This window comes from Alosa alosa, chromosome 7 (genome assembly GCF_017589495.1).
Source record: "Alosa alosa isolate M-15738 ecotype Scorff River chromosome 7, AALO_Geno_1.1, whole genome shotgun sequence".
Classification (NCBI taxonomy): Eukaryota; Metazoa; Chordata; class Actinopteri; order Clupeiformes; family Clupeidae; genus Alosa; species Alosa alosa.
The window spans coordinates 35039718-35057354 of record NC_063195.1 but is presented as its reverse complement, the minus strand read 5'-3'; the positions used below and the strand labels follow the sequence as shown (position 1 = coordinate 35057354).

The following is a 17637-nucleotide window of genomic DNA, read 5'->3' as shown; positions in this document are numbered from 1 at the left end:
CTGCGAGTTGTAGCAGCGGACCTGTCCCTGACAGGTGCTCGTGCTCTTTCATTGGTAATAAGATGTCAGATTTGGACAGGTCACTTCACTGAACCAAGGTGGTGATGGACTAAAAGGAAATGTGCATGTGGAATTACATTAGTCATGTGTCATGAGTCTTGACATAAAATCCCACCCTGCACTAGCCTTCGCTCAGATTGCCTATCCACCCCCACGCCAGCCGTCATCTCCACCCAACGATCCTACCCCTCCCTCACCCGAGCTATGCGTGTCCCACTAAAGGGATTTTAGCACCGGGAGATCCTTCGCCGCGGCCGCGCACGGATGGCAACATGGCAACAGAGGTAGGTGCTAATTGCGTGTATGTTAATATATTGGTTGAGGACTGCTCGATGAACTGTAGCCTACTTCCAAGGCATATCCTAGGCTCCTGTGGTAAAGGTGGGAGCAGTTGTGACTGGGACATGACAAGGCGAACCATGTGTGTGTTCGACGGCATCGCAGAAACAAAAGAAGTAAACCTTAACGTTAGCTGTTAAATTCAGGACGGCATTTGTTAAATGGGGCTACACGTTTAAAAATATACCTGTACTTATATTCTCAAGAATAGCCGATATAGGCTACACGTCGTCTCTTAATCTACAAGTGTAATTGATTGTTCGAACAAACGGACAACCCATATTTAACGCAGTAATTATAAAGATATGAATTTGCAGGTAGGCTAATCCTAATTTGTGTAAAATGTATTGCACGGGCGTGTTCATATTCTGATTCTAACGGGTTTTTATCATGGATCACAACATCACATCAGGCTACGCTACGTGAAGACTCAAAAGATGAAGCGTACAGCGATAGCGTCAGCCTACAATACTGGGCTCATTTTCAGGAACAAGCCTACACCTTTTTGTTTTTATTATCAGTAAAATTATTGCTTATATTAGCCTGTTTTATTATCGTACATTACCTGCTCACGTGTAGCGGTAGCCTACACTACAGGCTACTACATTGGCCCGCTTGTCTGCCATGTCGCACGGGCGGTGACGTAGCAGTGTACACAAGTGGGACATCAGAGAGGATAAAGAGGCAATCCTCGCGCCACTAAGCCCTTTGGTGAAAGCAGTTACCGGCGTATTGTGATTGCCATCAATCTGGCCGGTAATCCACCAACAACGCCGTACGGAGGTCAGGGATGCTTTCAGGACCGCGGACAGCAGCTGACAGATCAAAACTCCCATTCTGTCACGAGTCTGTAAGCATTTGCTTGCGATTTAGCTTTTACAGGCATATCAACAGCTTTCTTTCCTCTTGTAGCTGGGTGAATATGGTGACTTCTGTGGACACATTCATGCATGTACACTTATTAGCCAGTATAACAAATGTCCCATTTTTATTTAATTTTATTTGACAGCTTAGAAAGTGGTTTGCCATTCACTGTTGTCACATTCTCCTTTAACGCTTTAATCTTTACGCTAGTGTGTGTGTGCGCGCACGCCTGTTTGGTGTATCGTCTTTGCGCTATCGATCGGTTGTGCTTTGAGGACATTCACCCACGGCAGCATTGTATCAGGATATCCAAAGGGACTTGTCTCTTCTCCACTTCCACAACGGCATTCATTTTTAATGAGGCGATTAGCATCAACAACTCGATTTATTCAGTCACGCTTTGAAACAGGAATCAGTTTGAAACCCATATCATCAGTAGAGGTCAACATAAGCCTTTGTTGGCAAAGACAAGAAGGGACTGCTTTGCCCCTGCATTCTCGGCTGGGGGTTGGGGTGTTGCGTGGTGGTTTAATCATCAAATAGAGACGAGAGACAAGCCATGAACAGCATCAGAAAGAATGTGATAAAGAGGGCCTGATGGATAGGTTAAGGCTTACCCTATAAGGACTAGGACCCAATGTTGCGGGTAAAGCTGTGCATCGAGACGTTTGGCAGACATTATTGTTTCTCTTTGTGTTGACTGTGAGACAGATGGCCAGATGTCCCTCTACTTGCAGGACATACACCAGGATTAGAGCACTGGAGTCTCACTACGCCAGCTGTGTACACACATCTGGAGCGTGTACACAAAGCTGAAATAACCTCCCATGTTCTACTGGAGACTGAGGAAACTATTCTGGACTATGCAAAGCAATGTGCTCACTATTGTGATTTCCTGAATGTTTGACATAGTCTTATTTTCTCTCTCTCTCTCTCTCTTTTCCTGTGCCCCCATGTTTCTTCTGTCCTTGCAGTTTCATAATCTGCAGGAGCTGAGACATAGCGCCTCACTGGCCAACAAGGTGTTCATCCAGAGAGACTACACTGAAGGTACCATATGCAAGTTCCAGACCAAGTTCCCATCTGAGCTGGAGAGCAGGGTGAGTGTGTGTGTGTGTGTGTGTGTGTCTGTGTGTGTGTGTGTGTCTGTGTCTGTGTGCGTGTATGTGTGTGTCTGTGTCTGTGTGTGTGTGTGTGTGTTTGTGTGTGTGCGTGTGTGCGTGCGTGCGTATGTGTGTGTGTGTGTGTGTGTGTGTGTGTGTGTGTGTGTGTGTGCGTGCGTATGTGTGTGTGTGTGTGTGTGTGTGTGTGGGGGTATGTGTGTGTGTGTGTGGGGGGTATGTGTGTGCGTGCGTGTGTGCGTGCGTGCGTGCGTGCGTGCGTCTGTGTGTCTGTGTGTCTGTGTGTGTGTGTGTGTGTGTGTGTGAGGACAGAAGGACAGAAGTGCCAACCTTCTTTCTTAGGGGTTGTATAGTGGATTGTATAGTCATCTGTGGGGTGGACACACTGCAAGCAATGAAATGAAAGGGATTATACAATATTGATCAAATTAGTGCATACAGTGTGTGTGTGTGTGTGTGTGTGTGTGTGTGTGTGTGTGTGTGTGTGTGTGTGTGTGTGTGTGTGTGTGTGTGTGTGTGTTGGGTAAGAAGATGCGTTTGAAGACTGCTGTATATTCTAATTTAAGATACTGGAGTCAGCAAACCTACATGTTGCAAATCTAGTGTTGATTATTGTGTTTTCTCTTTTGGTGTGGATGGCCAGATCGAGAGAACTCTGTTTGAAGATACTGTGAAGACGCTGAATAACTACTATGCGGAAGCAGAGAAGATCGGAGGGCAGTCATACCTGGAAGGCTGCTTGGCTTGCACCACTGCCTACCTCATCTTTCTGTGCATGGAGACAAGATACGAGAAAGTGAGAGGATAGAAAGGATCATACAAATGCATCATAAATGGCTAAATGAAAATTTCGAAAATACATTGAAGTTATCACTCTTACGTAAATAAACATGTATTTGCAGTGTGAATAAGCAGGTGACATGATAACATTGCCATTGGTTTTGTAATAACTTGCCTGTGAAGGTTCTGAAGAAGATCTCCCGCTACATCCAGGAGCAGAACGAGAAGATCTATGCCCCTCGAGGCCTCCTTATCACAGACCCCATTGAGAGGGGCATGAGAGTTGTATCCTTTGTGTGTTTGTGTCTGTGTGTTTTTGGTGCAAGTCAAGTTAAAACAAACAAATAAACATAAAATTCAAATAATAATCACAATCTAAACTCTAACAAGAACTCTAAAAATCTAACAAGATTTACAGCTCTATTTTTGTATGGACATTGAACATATTTGGATGTGCTTTATGTGTACTATCAATTATTACTATTTATGTGTGCTATTTGTTTACACACTGCTCTGATTCAGTATGTTCAGCTCTGGTGTGCTGTTTCCTTCAGATGGTATTTGCCCTGTGCATTATTGGATGTGTGGGAGGTGATAAGGTGTGGCCAAAGCCTGAATTAGTGTGAATACATCCCCCATGGAATACATACAAGGCCTTAATTGCCAGGGAGTGTTCTCCTGCCCACTGCACAATTCACTGGTGGGCAGAGAACTGCCTCTGTACTTCCCCTGGGTTCATTGCGAGGTAAAGAAACAAGTAGCATCAGTGGCAACTGAATTATGCATCTGAACCTATTGTTACATGTGTGTGAATCACAGCTTTACGGCAATATGACATTCCAGAAAAGAGAGTGCAGATCACTACACCAAACCATGGCCAAAACTGGCTGTAAGATGTCAGAAAGTAAATGAACTTAGATTTACTGTAGATTGCTTTTATTGTGAAACCAAGCATTTGATCCATAATCCATAATTCTGAATGCTACCTAAAATAATTTGGTGAGGATTATTGTGCGAGTATGGCTGTAATTAGCATGTGGAGCCCCTGATGCTCTTTAACGGCGCGTGCCAGATTGAGATTTCCATCTATGAGGACCGCGGCTCCAGCGGCTCCAGCTCTGGCAGCAGCTCCACCACCTGCAGCAGTGGCCGATGACCGCTGCCTCCGAGGTAGGACAGCTGGCGTCCAGTGCATCTGTGACTACTCTATATCCCTCTCCTTTATTGCGCCTCAAATGGACATGAGCAGAAAGTAATGCCAGCTGTATTTAGTTCCTCATTTCAGTTGAATGATGCAAGCCACAGAACATAAATACACATGTCATTTATTAATTTAATGAATTCTTCACCTCTTGTCTCTGATGTTGAAACATTTGTGGGCGGAGGTTCACTTTATAAAAAACTATGAACCAATGTAAGCAGTGAAGGGTCAAGTTATGTTGTTGGTTGTTGGTTATCGGATCGGATGATCGGATCATAAACGGCCACAGCAACGAGGAGAAATGAGTGAAGAATTTGTTGGTTATGTTGTTGGTTATGTTGCTGATTGGATCGTAAACAGACAAACTAACAAACAGGAAAGACCAAAGAATTTGCTGGTACTTGTTGATGCCCTCAACAAGGGTTTGCGGTTTGTTTGGATATGTCGCTGATCGGACCATAAACAGCTACAGCAACAAATAGCATTGACCAAAGAATTTGTTGGTAGTTGTTGGTGCCTACTAGCCTGGAATTTGAGGTTGGGAAATTCGGTCTAGACTGGTTCCATTGAGAAGCAACTATGCCCGAACCGGAGCAGTTTGAACCGAATGCACCAATCAAATTGTCTGGGCGGGCCTTTATACAATGATGGACAGATGAGCAACGGTGCCTAGTCCATCACGTCACCTGAGCACACACAACAAAAAACCTGTTGCTAGAAAAGATAGACATTTAGATTTCGCTATCGTGTCTGTTGTACAACATATTGACAGCGTAATACTGTACCTTCAAAAATGATCATGAAACAGCGTTAAGGCATTGGTCGAGAAGAAGGATGTTTTGGCTGTTCTCCCACTGTTGAGCCTTCTGGAAGTGTCGTGACACTGATAAAGGAAGAGACCTGCTTGATAAGCCCAGTGAAATCTACCTGATTGCTGCTCTGTTGATGCTTCTTGCCCACAAAAGTTGCTTTAGTGATGATTTCGAAATCTCCTATAGAACGAGGAATTAATCACCTCTCCTGTGTATATCTGAAAATGACCATTAATGTAGATATTGATGTTATTATTGATGCAAATGGCATAGACACAGGCAATTTCAGTTGATTATAAATGTGATTTGTAGACAACTGAACTAACTATTTAAATGGTCTATGACTATGGTCTAAGTTTCCTCACTTAAGTCTGAGAAGAAATGCATCTTTAAAGTGTCACCACCCACCTCTGGTGCTATGAAATATGCAGGTTTGATACTGAGATTGAGAATTGTTCTGTGATTTTGGTATTATTTTAGCATCATCCTGCAATATACAAGCAGTACTGCAAAATGAGATGTTGAAAGACACTTGTGTGGTTCATGACATACTGTAATAATTATACCACTGAAGAACTCAGTTAATGTCAAATAGAAATGTTTGTGTTTTTTTTTTTTACAGAGCTACTTCATGGGCCCCACCTAAAACACTACTCCTCACCTGCTTACTTTTATTTTACTTAGACACACACACACACACACACACACACACACACATACACACATACACGTACGCACAATGCACACACATGCAGCATACACAAGTACACCCACATACTCTCTCATTGGGCCTGCAACCTTTTGTGCCAGACACCACCATATATCATCGATGTGAATGGATGTCAGATCCTGAGATGGATCTCACCGCACTGCACCACACCACAGCCAAACCAGAAGAGGCTCATTCAGCCAGGCCTTTAACCTGAACAACCATCCTGAGATGACCAAACTGGACCTTTGATTACACCTAAACTGCCTGAAAATAGAAGTGTAGGGTAGCAAAGCCACCCATGTCCACAGAACATCACAAACTATGGGAGCATTAATGACAGGGCGTAGCTTCAGTTTGTGCCACAGAACAGTGCAACCTCTCTGAAGTTGCTCACTAGTGAAATGAGCCGCTAGACTTCGCACTATGGACCAAGTTTACATAGACCTCTATTGTTCTTTTATGCAAAATAACACATGGCATTGATGTAGCAACGGTTGGAAACTAGAGGAATTGAAGTAAGTCTTCCACAGGACAATAGATGGTTCCCAATGTTATTTTCCGCTCTGTTCAACTTCTGTTTGTACTCAGTGCTCATCAGATTTCCAAAGAACCATTCATAACTGCCATGAACCCAGCCTCCTTGGTAGACAGTGTTTTTTAAGCCTTTTTTCATATTATGCAAATGTGTGAATTGTATTTCTTTAAAGTGCTATCACTGAAATAGCGTTTTGCTGCATTGATGATCTAGTAAAGATGACACAAACAGTCACTTGCCTAGCTGACTCCTACATTAGTCGTCTTCCTTTCTTCCATTCTTTCTTTCCAATTTAGACATCCTCATATAGACTATTTTTCACTTGACCTAGAAAAGAGATCTAGATGGAAGATAGAAAATGTGCTTTTCATAACGGGTGTCTGTGTGGTAGTGGTGGGCAGTCAATGAAATGTGGATGGAGAAGCCTGTTTCAGTTCATGGACAGGTACAAAATAGCTATGAGCTGTGTTGAGATGTGTTTTTTATCAAAGAGGTTTTATAGGACATGACAGGGAGAAGTAAAAGATAATAAAATAAACATAAGTGGAGCAGGGTTATTAAAGTAATTGCCACTCAAAGCCAAAACTACACTATACTTATCTGTGAGTTCTGACTTCTAGTGTAACTGTAAGGATAACCTGTAAGGGGCCTTTGTTGTTTTCACCAAGACAAATGAAAAAAGTTGCCATCTGTGTCTTGGGTGAATGATTTCACTCTTCATTGAACTTCTGGTGAATATTTAAATCACCTGGGTACATCTGGAAGCTTCTTCCTGTTCTGTAAAGTATTGCATTTCCAAATCAGAATCTATGAAGTAAATGAGATAGGGCAAGTACAGTGCAAACAGGAACAGGTTTCAGATTGATTGATTATCAATCATGTTTTTTGCAGTAATTGATGCAACAGGATGTGAATAACTATCACACCAGCAAAACATTAAAAATGAACTTCTAGTCAGTAGTCATTAACTGTCATGCATACAACTGTAAGATTACACAGTTTACCCTGTCTAAAGAACATCATATGCTACTTTATGTCCCACAAGGTGATCTTATGAATACAACACTCAAAGGTCCATGCTATGGCCTCACTTGGGGCCAGGAAGGAACCGAGGTGTGAGAACACTAACATTTGGAGAAACGGTATGGGGGAAGGCATCTGATAACCATCCCATTCAAGGTGTTATCTAAGTCATTAACATTTAGAGTGTAGAAGGACTTTTGAAACAGAATATATGCCAAGGGTTTGAAATACTCAAGTTAGTTTTTTACTGTTCAAGACTCATCAAGGGTCACTACAATATCGGTGCCCAGAAGTACGTCACATGTACTTCTGTCTTTTTATCGGAATAAACATTGAAGCTGCATTAACTGAAGAAACATCCTTTTTTCCTATGAACATCTGGTGTTTTTCATACACAACACTTACCGGTACTCAAAGAGGAAGGAAGTCTGTTCTGCACCATTACCGGTGCAGTGTCCTGCTGCTGCAACTCTGTCTGCTTCCACCACAAATCAAGGACATGAACAGCAGGAGCCTTGCCCACAGTGTAAGTCATCTACATCTGTCCCTCTTTGTCTTACTCGGACTTTTAGAGGACTTATCACAGGATTTAGAACTCTGTAGCTATGTCACCATGTTTCAAGGGTACAAAGCCATATTATTGGTTAATGTGTATGTCTTTGTGTATTTGCAGGGCACTATGGTCCTCCAAGAGGAAATGATTGTGGGAGCATTATTTTTCTCTCTGTTTGGTATGACATTTCTCTACTGTTGTTTTTGTAAAGACTAGAGGTACAATTAAGGGTAATTACTGCCATAGGAATGTATATAGCAATGAATCAGGGTAATTTCATTTGTTTTTTTAAATATAAAATGGTGATGGCTGAAACTTAGTGTCAGGGATATTACTTTATAATTTACTGACCTGCATTATGAAATGTCTGGTATAGGTGTCAAGTTTACAGAAATAACTTGAATAGCTGATATATCATTCATATAAAATCATTTGAAACAAGACTGTATGAATGAATTGATGAATGTATCAGCAAGTTTATTTGTTGCATGACTTGTGACTGCTTGTAACTTTCAGGTGCTTCGGTTCAGAGAAATGACAATGGAGCAATGCAATCTTCTGCAATGAGCTGTGGTATAAAGACTGAATTCACATTTAAGTTTGAGTTGGTTAGATAAATTGAAACATATGAATTTGTAACTCATATGAAAATATGAGTTTGTATACTGACTAAACATTGTATGGTTTTTGACTGTGTTGTAGATTGGCAATGGAATTGTTGGCGTGTGCTCTACCGCCCTCCCTTTATCTGCGCCCTAATAGGCTCATCCGTGGACCTCCTCAGCACATATACATACCCCTCCTCTGAAACACTCCACGGCGTAGTGTGGCATGTCGGAAGGCAGGCAAAGGAAGAGCCAGTTAATATTACTAATGAGCCATTTTACAGAAACCGAACGGAATACCTTACACATTCACTGACATCTTCCACTTTGAGAATAAGAGATTTGAGAGAGGGGGACTCGAGAGAGTACCGTTTCCGGTTCTTTACCCATAAGAATAGGTTTACTGGTGTTCCTGGAATCCACCTGTCTGTCACAGGTAATTGGACACACAGCAAGGAACAAAATCCACAAACATAATTTACTCCAGAGACAGCTGTACAACTCACTATGTAGAAAGAATGCATTGTGCCATTACTTTACCTTGATCTCCACATACCACAAATGAACTATGATTGTATGTCTATTGTATTAATATATGTATACATTTATTCATATTTTAAGATTAGCTGATACTTATACATGTTTATGGTGTTTTTCATCAAGGTCTAGAGGTGAAAGTATCAACTGACATGGTGACTGAGGGTCAGCATGTGACACTGACCTGTAGCACCACCTGCACGCTGAGTCCGAGCCCTCCTTATGTCTGGTACAGAAATGGACAGCCTGTAACTCACAGACACCACGGCAGAGACAAAGACTTCCATCTCAGTTCAGTCAGCACAGAAGATTCTGGACATTATTCCTGCGCTGTGCAAGGACATGAGCAGCTGACCAGCCCTTCAGTAGGCATAGATGTCCGATGTATGCACACAATTTCACCACAATTTACAGTAAGTCGAGCGAATAAGACAAAACAGACGCACATTTTTTATTTGATTTTTTTTACAGATTCTCCAAAGAACACATCAGCATACATATGTCCTCCTGGTGAAATATCAGAGGGCAGTTCAGTGACCCTGGTGTGCAGCAGCTCTGCTAACCCACCGGTGAACACGTACACCTGGTTTAGGAGCACTGGAGCTGGAAGCACGCGGGTAGGTTCAGGAGGACAGAACCACAGCATCCCAAACGTCAGCTCTGCTCACAGTGGGGAGTACCACTGCAGCGCCGTAAACAGTGTTAATGAAGCTAGTTCTGCTTCCTTAACGCTAAATGTGAAATGTGAGTCTAAATGTGAAATGTGAGTCTTGACATGTTATGAAGTACTGTACTGTAACATGTTTATATTAAAGGAACCGTATGTAAGAAATGTATTTCAATTAATCATAAAATAGCCCTGATATGTCACTAGACATTAAGAAATCATGTTCATTTCAAATACTTATATCACTGACAACAGTAGTCTGGCCAGAATATTGTCATTTAAAAAGTGAAGTTGCAGCCCTCAACTGATGTTGATGTTGTGTTTTGTCATGTCATGTTGTGTTGTGTTTTGGCCTAATGCAACAGCCAACATTTTACAATGCGACAGTGACTAGGCACATGTTAATCAGTGTCTGAAAGCGAGTGTCTTCACTTTTTCAGATCCTCCAAGGAGCCCTAAAACTGTCACGAGTCCCTCTGGTGAGGTAGTGGAGGGTAATAGCGTGACCTTGACCTGCAGCAGCGAGGCCAACCCACCAGTGCATACATACACCTGGTACCAGAGGAGAGGAGCTCTCAGCTCAGAGATCGGAGTAGGACAGAATTATAGCATATCAAACATGACATACGGAGACAGTGGGGCATACTACTGCCAGGCGGAAAATGTCAAAGGATCAAGGAATTCCACACCCATCTTTGTAGATGTTTTATGTAAATAACATATTATTTATGATATTTGTGGGCACATATCATTTTGTGTTTATTTTGTGCAGGTGTCCAGTAAGATTTAATACATTTCCACAAGGCCTAAATGATTGTGTACAAATTTGTGTTAAGCAGAGGACAAGACACTGAGTGAAGAAGTGAAGCATGGCCCAAAAGACTGCTCGCTGCACTCTTAAAACGAATGTGTTGAAAACAACACAATTGCGATGTTTTTAACACATCTGTGTCTAGATAGGGACAACACATTTGTTTAAAGAGTGTGTGTAGCACGGCCCAAAAGACTGCTCGCTGTGTAGTGCTGTGTAGCACGGCCCAAAAGACTGCTCGCTGTGTAGTGCTGTGTAGCGTGGCCCAAAAGACTGCTCGCTAGAACTTTGTTTATCTCATTATTGTCTCCCACAGATGCCCCCAGGAACCTCTCTGTGTCTGTCAGCTCCTTTGATGGTGCCATCACTCTGATCTGCAGCTGTGATGCCAACCCGCCAGTGAAACATTACACCTGGCACAAGAGGACTGGAACAGGCACCTCTCAGAGAGCCACTGGGAGAAATCTAACACTGGAATCTGCAGAGAGTGGTTTGTACTACTGTGAGGCCAAGAATGAGGTTGGAGCTGCCGAGTCCAACTCACTCCCCATATCAGGTGACTGTTTTTATTTTTAGTAGCTGAAAGATCAACACTTAAAACATGCAACCAACCCCTTGAACCATGTCCATTATGTTTTTCACTGTGAAATGATATGGACGTATATTGACAAAATTCTCAATAAAATTATTGTTTTTATCTGTGTTCAGAAAAAAATACTGCTGGGATCTATGCAGTAGTTGTAATTGTAGTAATCGCAGGACTTGTTATTCCCAGTATTTTATTGAGGTGAGTATATGGAAATAACTTACAAGAACAGTTATGACACTGATCTTGACACAATGATCATAATGATCAACTTCCCTATACAACAGAAAGAAAAGAAATAGCGTAACTGAAGTCAGGGAGGGCACTACTGACAGTGAACAGGTGAGCAGATGTCCAGCAGATATTTCCTAACATACCGTATCTGACCCATGTCCTGATGGAGATCTCACCATCATCTTCTTTAATATGCTAGGATTGCTCAAGTCCAGTGTATGTCAATGTTTCAAGAGTGGCCATGACCTTTGACCGCAAAAAGGAGAGTGAGGACGCAGAGAATGACATCCATTACACCAGTGTGTATTTCAAGCACTGTGACAAACAGGACATGTCTTTAAACTCCACACTTCAGAAGTCAATGCCCCCTCTACAGGAAGAGGAAGTACTGTACAGCACAGCGAAACCTCATCACGCGTCACACGAGGAAGTACTGTACAGCACAGTGAAATGAAATCTCACCACGCGTCACATGACTTGTAGAACATGACCAAGACAGTCGATGTGATTTAAGCTTCCATGAGAAATGTGAGTCTATTGTTTGAACGGAGGTGTAGTATAAAGTCCCCCTTCACCAACACTCCAAATCATTTATCCAAATCATGTTGCTGTCAAGACTGTCAAAATGAAGACTAAATCCTCATTACAGGGTGGCAAGAATATGTTTACAGTTACTTTTAACATCAGTGGGGAATACATGGGCATTAAGTGGGTATATACATGTATCAAAAACATTGTAAGTACTCCCTCTAGTTGTGGTCAGGTATCTAGTTGTGGTATGCGCTATAAGCAATGTGGGGAAAAAAACGATCTTGGAATGTAACGATAGACTCAACTCATGATACAATGTACAATTTTCAGTTCACGATTCTTTTAACAGAATATGGTGCATACAAATTATGAGTGAAAAATATTCCTTCATTTATATAAACTGAGAGAAACACAAGGTCTTAAGTCGTTGCCACCTAAGTGTCCCAGGTAATGTGTAGGCAATTCAGTCTATTCTGGCGCCTTAGTGAGGTTGTTTAAAATCACAATAATCTTTTGACCAATCTGACTTTACTATTATTACCTGCCAAGCTGTAGCAGCAGATGAACAGGCATTATTCACATAGACGTTTAAAAGCCTGTATTTAATTTTCTGTTGACTCCATTGCCGAATCTTTTAATACATGTTGTCATATGTGTTCCATTAAATCATTTAGTAGATATTGTACTGGGGTTATGAAGTTTTTCTTTATTTTCTGTGCCGAATCTTTTGCTATATGTTGTCTTATGTTTTATTTTCTATTAAATCATTTTATACATAATGCCCATTTATTCACCTTGAATCATTGCTGTCGCATATCTGGATTAATTGGAGTTGCTTGATTGTTTTCTTGGGAAGGCCTGTGAGGAGACTATTACAGTAGTCCAGTCTGCTTGATACAAGGCTCTCAAGTGTCACGCATTGAGCGTGACAGTCACTCATTTCAGTCTTTTGTCACGCTCTCCCGCCACACATTGTATTTCTCACGCAGAAAAACTATTTATATATTTAGTATGCTGCCTCAGCCCAAAATGTCTCTGGCAGCTGCTCTCACCCGGCAGGAATCAAGCGTCTCCCTGGAGTTGAGCCTGTCACTTATCAGCCAATCAAAAATAACGAGAGGGGCTACACAATAGCCAATCAGAAAATAGCACTATTGTATCTGGGTAAGATTTAACGCAACAACCAATGAAAAAACGCGTATCCTGGAATTGTTGAACATGAATTATTGAAGGCGAACCTGTTTCGTTCACCTTGAAGCTTCGAGCATCAGTTCATGGTTTCAGCACAGAGTAAGTCATCTTTTAATGTTACAACAAATCCACAACTTGTTTGACACAAATAATGACAACGTGACTGCTGCTAGAGAATGTTTCCCAGACAATTAGCATCAGTTGTTCATGACTGTCTGTAACTTAGCCAACAGTTTCACAGCCTGTTCATTGACAACACTTGCTCAGAACAAGTAGCCTATGCCTAGTCATAGCCTACTTTCGTTCACACGATGACGGACATATTGCCACATTCTAAACATCTCTCACTCCAAATAGGCTAATATATCATTTTATTAGCACTAAACAAATTAAAGTGTATTGCATAGCCTATTGTTATAGGTCACTTTTAAAATAATCATATAATTATATCCTGGCCATGGATGCATTAATCATTGCATCTGTATTCAAAAATGTCAGGTAAAAAGCAATTCACCCTGAGAGGAAAGCCCCCTAAAAGGTCCAGGTTAGTGGATGCTCAGAGGTGGTGAAAAAGCCCATTATTGAATTGTCAGTGCCATGTGTCAAATCTTTTCTTTTGCAAATCTGAGCAATTATAAATTATACTTTTGCCCCATTTTGACTTAGGAGGGCATTGCTCCTACATACTGTAGCCAATAATCAAATGCCTGCTCTCTTTTGGAAAACAAGTAGAATAACTGTGTGATGTAGCCTACTGGCACAAAGTTACAAAGGCTAGATTATTATTTTCTTTTTCTACTGGATAACAAGCATCTTTGAACTGACCACATTTCAGCCCTCTAGGTCTTGACTTGATATGACTTGAGTCTTAGCATTAGGTCTTGTCATGCTGTGTGCAAAAGTAGATCAATATAGAATGACAACATAAGTACTTTAGACCAGCGGTCCCCAACCACCGGGCCGCAGGACATTTCTAACCGGGCCGTAGCCTACGACATGAGTTTAAAAAAATGCATGCAAACTAAACTAAATTTAATTCACAATAATGTCACATTTTTACATGGCTTAGGCCTATATGCAGTTGTTTGATTGCACGATGTTTGCATTTTGCAAGGTCTATTTTCTTCACGCCTGTCTGTCCCGCCTTCAACAACACTTTTACATATTGCCTTCAGCGCTGGCAAGCCTCAGGTCAGCTCACTTCACTTGATCAGTTCTTGGCGAACAGTAGTGTCACACGAAGTTAGCTAAACTGCTAGAATGAGCAACAAAAAACAAGCATCTTTAGCAGGTCACTGGCCAGAGTGTTTGAGTTGCGAGAGCCGCTGCAGAGATTTCTTCCAGAAAAAAAAGTCACCGTTAGCTGCACATTTTATGATGAGGACTGGGTGTCAAAACTCGCTTACCTGTGTGACATATTCGGGTTGCTTAATGACCTCAACCTGTCACTCCAGGGGAGAATGACGACTGTCTTTAAACTGGCAGATAAAGTCGCTGCATTTAAAGCCAAGCTTGATTTGTGGGGACGACAAGTGGTGTATTTGATATGTTCCAAACAGTAGTGGGGGTTTTGGGAGAGACTGAGGCAGGGCCCTTTCTCTCTTGCTGGTGCGTGATCACCTTGTTGCGCTTTCAAATGAGTTTGAGCGTTACTTCCCATCCTCCAAACAAAGATCCACTGCAAACCAATGAGTGGGTCCGCAACCCATTAGTCCTAACTTGTCAGCGCAGGAGAAAGAGCAGTTGATCGAAATTGCAAATGACGGTGGTCTTAAGAGTGTGTATAGGAAACCTCTCTGGCGGGTTTTGGATCAAAACAAAGCAGAATATCCCGAGATAGCCGTGCGCTTGAAAAACGTTTCCCACCAATGTATCTATGCGAGGCGGGTTTTCGGCAATGACTGCAACTAAGACCAAATTAACATTCGACTGGACATTTCAAACACACTGAGGGTGTCACTGTCTTCCATCACCCCCCAGATGGAAGCTTCTTGTTGCAGGGAAACAAGCAGGGCTCCCACTGATTATATTCAGAATGCACGTTTAGTTCCCATGTTTTGTTCCCATATTTTGTTAAGCATGTTCACACTTATAGATGTAGCTTCAAGTTGTTCAATATTCATATTGTTCATTTTTCACTTCTTCATGTTCACGTTTTTCACAAGAGATCGTTACCTTCACTGTTCATACATAACTGGAGCTAGTTCTTTTCAAGTAATGCATGCACAACACATATGGAACATGGAACCCCCGAACCCCCCCCGCCGCCGGTCCGTGAAAAAAAAAATAGGAATCAAACCGGTCCATGGTACATAAAAGGTTGGGGACCCCTGCTTTAGACCATTATTTGCCAAGATATGCTCATGCATTTTGTAAAATGCCCTATGAAAGTCCTATGGGGAGTTTTGGGTTATCCAAAATGCATACAGTAGGCTACTGGCAATCAAATGCCTACTGCATATGAACCCCTTATAAGCATAATCTTGGCCGCACCCTGGTGAAAGGCTGAAATGGCCGAGGCATAAACCTTCACAGTACTGACCGCCTTGCCTTGATCCAAATAGGACTGCAAGAAGCGCAAAACTTGTGGCACAGGGCAAACCGCTGGCTCAAGACCCAAGCTGGCACACCAATCCGAAAAGATCCTCCACCTGAGTGCATAGCAAGCTCTAGTAGAAGGAGCCCTGGTGTTGTTCAGAGTCTCCTGCACAGACTCAGCTAGCTGTTCAATGACGGACTCTGCAGGGGCCAAACCCACAGGCGCAGGGCACCTGGGTTCGGATGCCAGATCTGCCCGTCTGCTTGTGACAGAAGATCCGCCCGGCAGGGTAACCGTCATGGCTGACCCTGCAGGAGCCGGAGAAGGTCTGGGAACCAAGGCCTCGCCGGCCACCGTGGAGCAACCAGCAGAACTGTGTGTTGGCCCTCCCTGATCCTCCGCAGGACCTGAGGTACAAGAGGGGATGGAGGAAAATCATACAACAAGCCTATCGGCCAGTCTTGTGACAGAGCATCCAGGCCCAAACTGCCTCCCTGTCTCACGAGAGAGTACCAATCTGGGCAGTGAGCCGTTTCCGCCGACGCAAACAGGTCCACTTGTGCAGTACCATACTGAGCCCAGATCTGGCTGACCACCTCTGGGTTCAATCTCCCGGGAGTGGCCCGGTCCTGGAGAGAATGTCGGCCGCCCTGTTCTCCACGCTTGGAACGTGCACTGCCCTCACTGAAGCCAGACCCATGACAGCAACTCCTCCGCCACCTGGAGGCACCGCCAGGACCTCGTGCCGCCTTGGTGATTGACATGATACACCGCTGAGGTGCTGTCTGACCTCACCAGAACATGTTGGCCGCCCAACCCTGGCAGGAACCTCTGCAGGGCGAGATGGATGGCCTTCAGCTCGAGGGGCGTTGATGTGCTCTGACGCCCAGGAGGGAGGCCACACGCCCCTCGCTGACAGCCCTTCCCAGACAGCTCCCCAGCCTGTCAGAGAAGCGTCTGTCGAGATGACTTGCCTCTTGTGAGGAAGGCTCCCCAGTGGAACACCCTGGAGTAAGAACCTCCTGTCCCTCCAAGGGCCTTGGGGCTCGGATGCAAGCAGGAGACACCCGCCTTCACATGCCTGTCGTCTCTCGGGTGGAGCTGAAAGGCATTGAACCAACACTGAAGGGGGCGTGCCTTCAGCAGGCCCAATGGCAGTACCGCAGCTGCTGCGGCCATTAAGCCCAACAGCCTCTGGACTTTGTGGGCGGTGACCAGTCTGCCCAGCCGAAAGCCTGTCAGAGCCTCGGTCAAGCTGTCTGCCCTCCGTGGAGTGAGAGACGCCGTCATGCTCGAGTCGAGGAGGACACCAAGGAAATCCACCTGCTGGCGGGGCTGCAAGTTGCTCTTTTTCCAGTTGACCGTGAAACCCAGGGCCTGGATATGGGTCAGAACCATGTCGGTGTCGTGCACCACCTGCACCTGAGATGGGGCACAAATTAGCCAGTCGTCCAGGTACGGTAGGATCTTTAGGCCCTGGACCTGGAGGGGGGCTAGCACGGCTGCCACCACGCGAGTAAAAATTCTGGGGGCCAGTGAAAGGCCAAATGGGAGGACCTGAAACTGGAACACCCTGCCTTAGAAAGCGAAGCGGAGAAAGGACCTGTGTGCTGGGCAGATAGGGACGTGGAAGTACGCGTCTTTTAGATCCAGAGACGTAAACCACTCCCCTTCCTGGATGGAACGAATCACTATTCCAACATGGACCATTTTGAATGGCAGCACCTTGAGGTACTGGTTCAAGGGCCTGAGGTCGAGGACCGGCCGGTAACCTCCGTCTTTTTTGGGCACAATAAAATATTTGGAATAAAACCCAGTGTGCCGTGCGTGCAGCGGTACTTCTGAGATGGCCCCTTTCAGAAGCAACTCCTGGACCTCCTTGACAAGCACGGAATTTAAAAGGGGGTCTTTCACAGACATCATCTTGACCCCTGAA

General features: G+C 43.7%; 2 protein-coding genes across 4 annotated transcripts; both read left to right on the top strand.

The window, feature by feature from the left end:
* The first annotated feature begins 215 nt into the window (after nucleotides 1-215).
* Nucleotides 216-6671, top strand: golga7ba (golgin A7 family, member Ba). Of its 3 annotated transcripts, none has more exons than XM_048247143.1 (6): nucleotides 216-344; nucleotides 2238-2363; nucleotides 3028-3180; nucleotides 3348-3449; nucleotides 4237-4334; nucleotides 5800-6671. In XM_048247143.1, exons 1-5 carry the CDS (start codon nucleotides 333-335, stop codon nucleotides 4318-4320), a joined length of 477 nt encoding a protein of 158 aa, XP_048103100.1. In that variant the 5' UTR covers nucleotides 216-332; the 3' UTR covers nucleotides 4321-4334; nucleotides 5800-6671. The 3 variants fall into 3 exon arrangements, with proteins under 3 accessions (XP_048103100.1, XP_048103101.1, XP_048103099.1); XM_048247144.1 differs by lacking the exon at nucleotides 216-344 and adding an exon at nucleotides 575-716; XM_048247142.1 differs by lacking the exon at nucleotides 216-344 and adding an exon at nucleotides 1080-1249.
* Nucleotides 6672-7886: 1215 nt separating this feature from the next.
* LOC125297890 (B-cell receptor CD22-like) lies at nucleotides 7887-12698 on the top strand. Its single transcript, XM_048248442.1, has 11 exons — nucleotides 7887-7973; nucleotides 8121-8178; nucleotides 8517-8573; nucleotides 8703-9041; nucleotides 9269-9526; nucleotides 9614-9886; nucleotides 10250-10519; nucleotides 10937-11176; nucleotides 11329-11407; nucleotides 11494-11548; nucleotides 11640-12698. Exons 1-11 carry the CDS (start codon nucleotides 7947-7949, stop codon nucleotides 11892-11894), a joined length of 1911 nt encoding a protein of 636 aa, XP_048104399.1. The 5' UTR covers nucleotides 7887-7946; the 3' UTR covers nucleotides 11895-12698.
* Nucleotides 12699-17637: the final 4939 nt, after the last annotated feature.

Coding starts and splice junctions, on each gene's coding strand:
- LOC125297890 (XM_048248442.1), top strand. CDS start 7,947: ATGAACAGCAGGAGCCTTGCCCACAGT. Junction 8,179..8,516: donor ATTATTTTTCTCTCTGTTTG/GTATGACATTTC, acceptor TGTAACTTTCAG/GTGCTTCGGTTCAGAGAAAT. Junction 11,408..11,493: donor ATTCCCAGTATTTTATTGAG/GTGAGTATATGG, acceptor CCTATACAACAG/AAAGAAAAGAAATAGCGTAA.
- golga7ba (XM_048247142.1), top strand. CDS start 1,190: ATGCTTTCAGGACCGCGGACAGCAGCTGACAGATCAAAACTCCCATTC. Junction 2,364..3,027: donor CATCTGAGCTGGAGAGCAGG/GTGAGTGTGTGT, acceptor GTGGATGGCCAG/ATCGAGAGAACTCTGTTTGA. Junction 3,450..4,236: donor TTGAGAGGGGCATGAGAGTT/GTATCCTTTGTG, acceptor GGCGCGTGCCAG/ATTGAGATTTCCATCTATGA.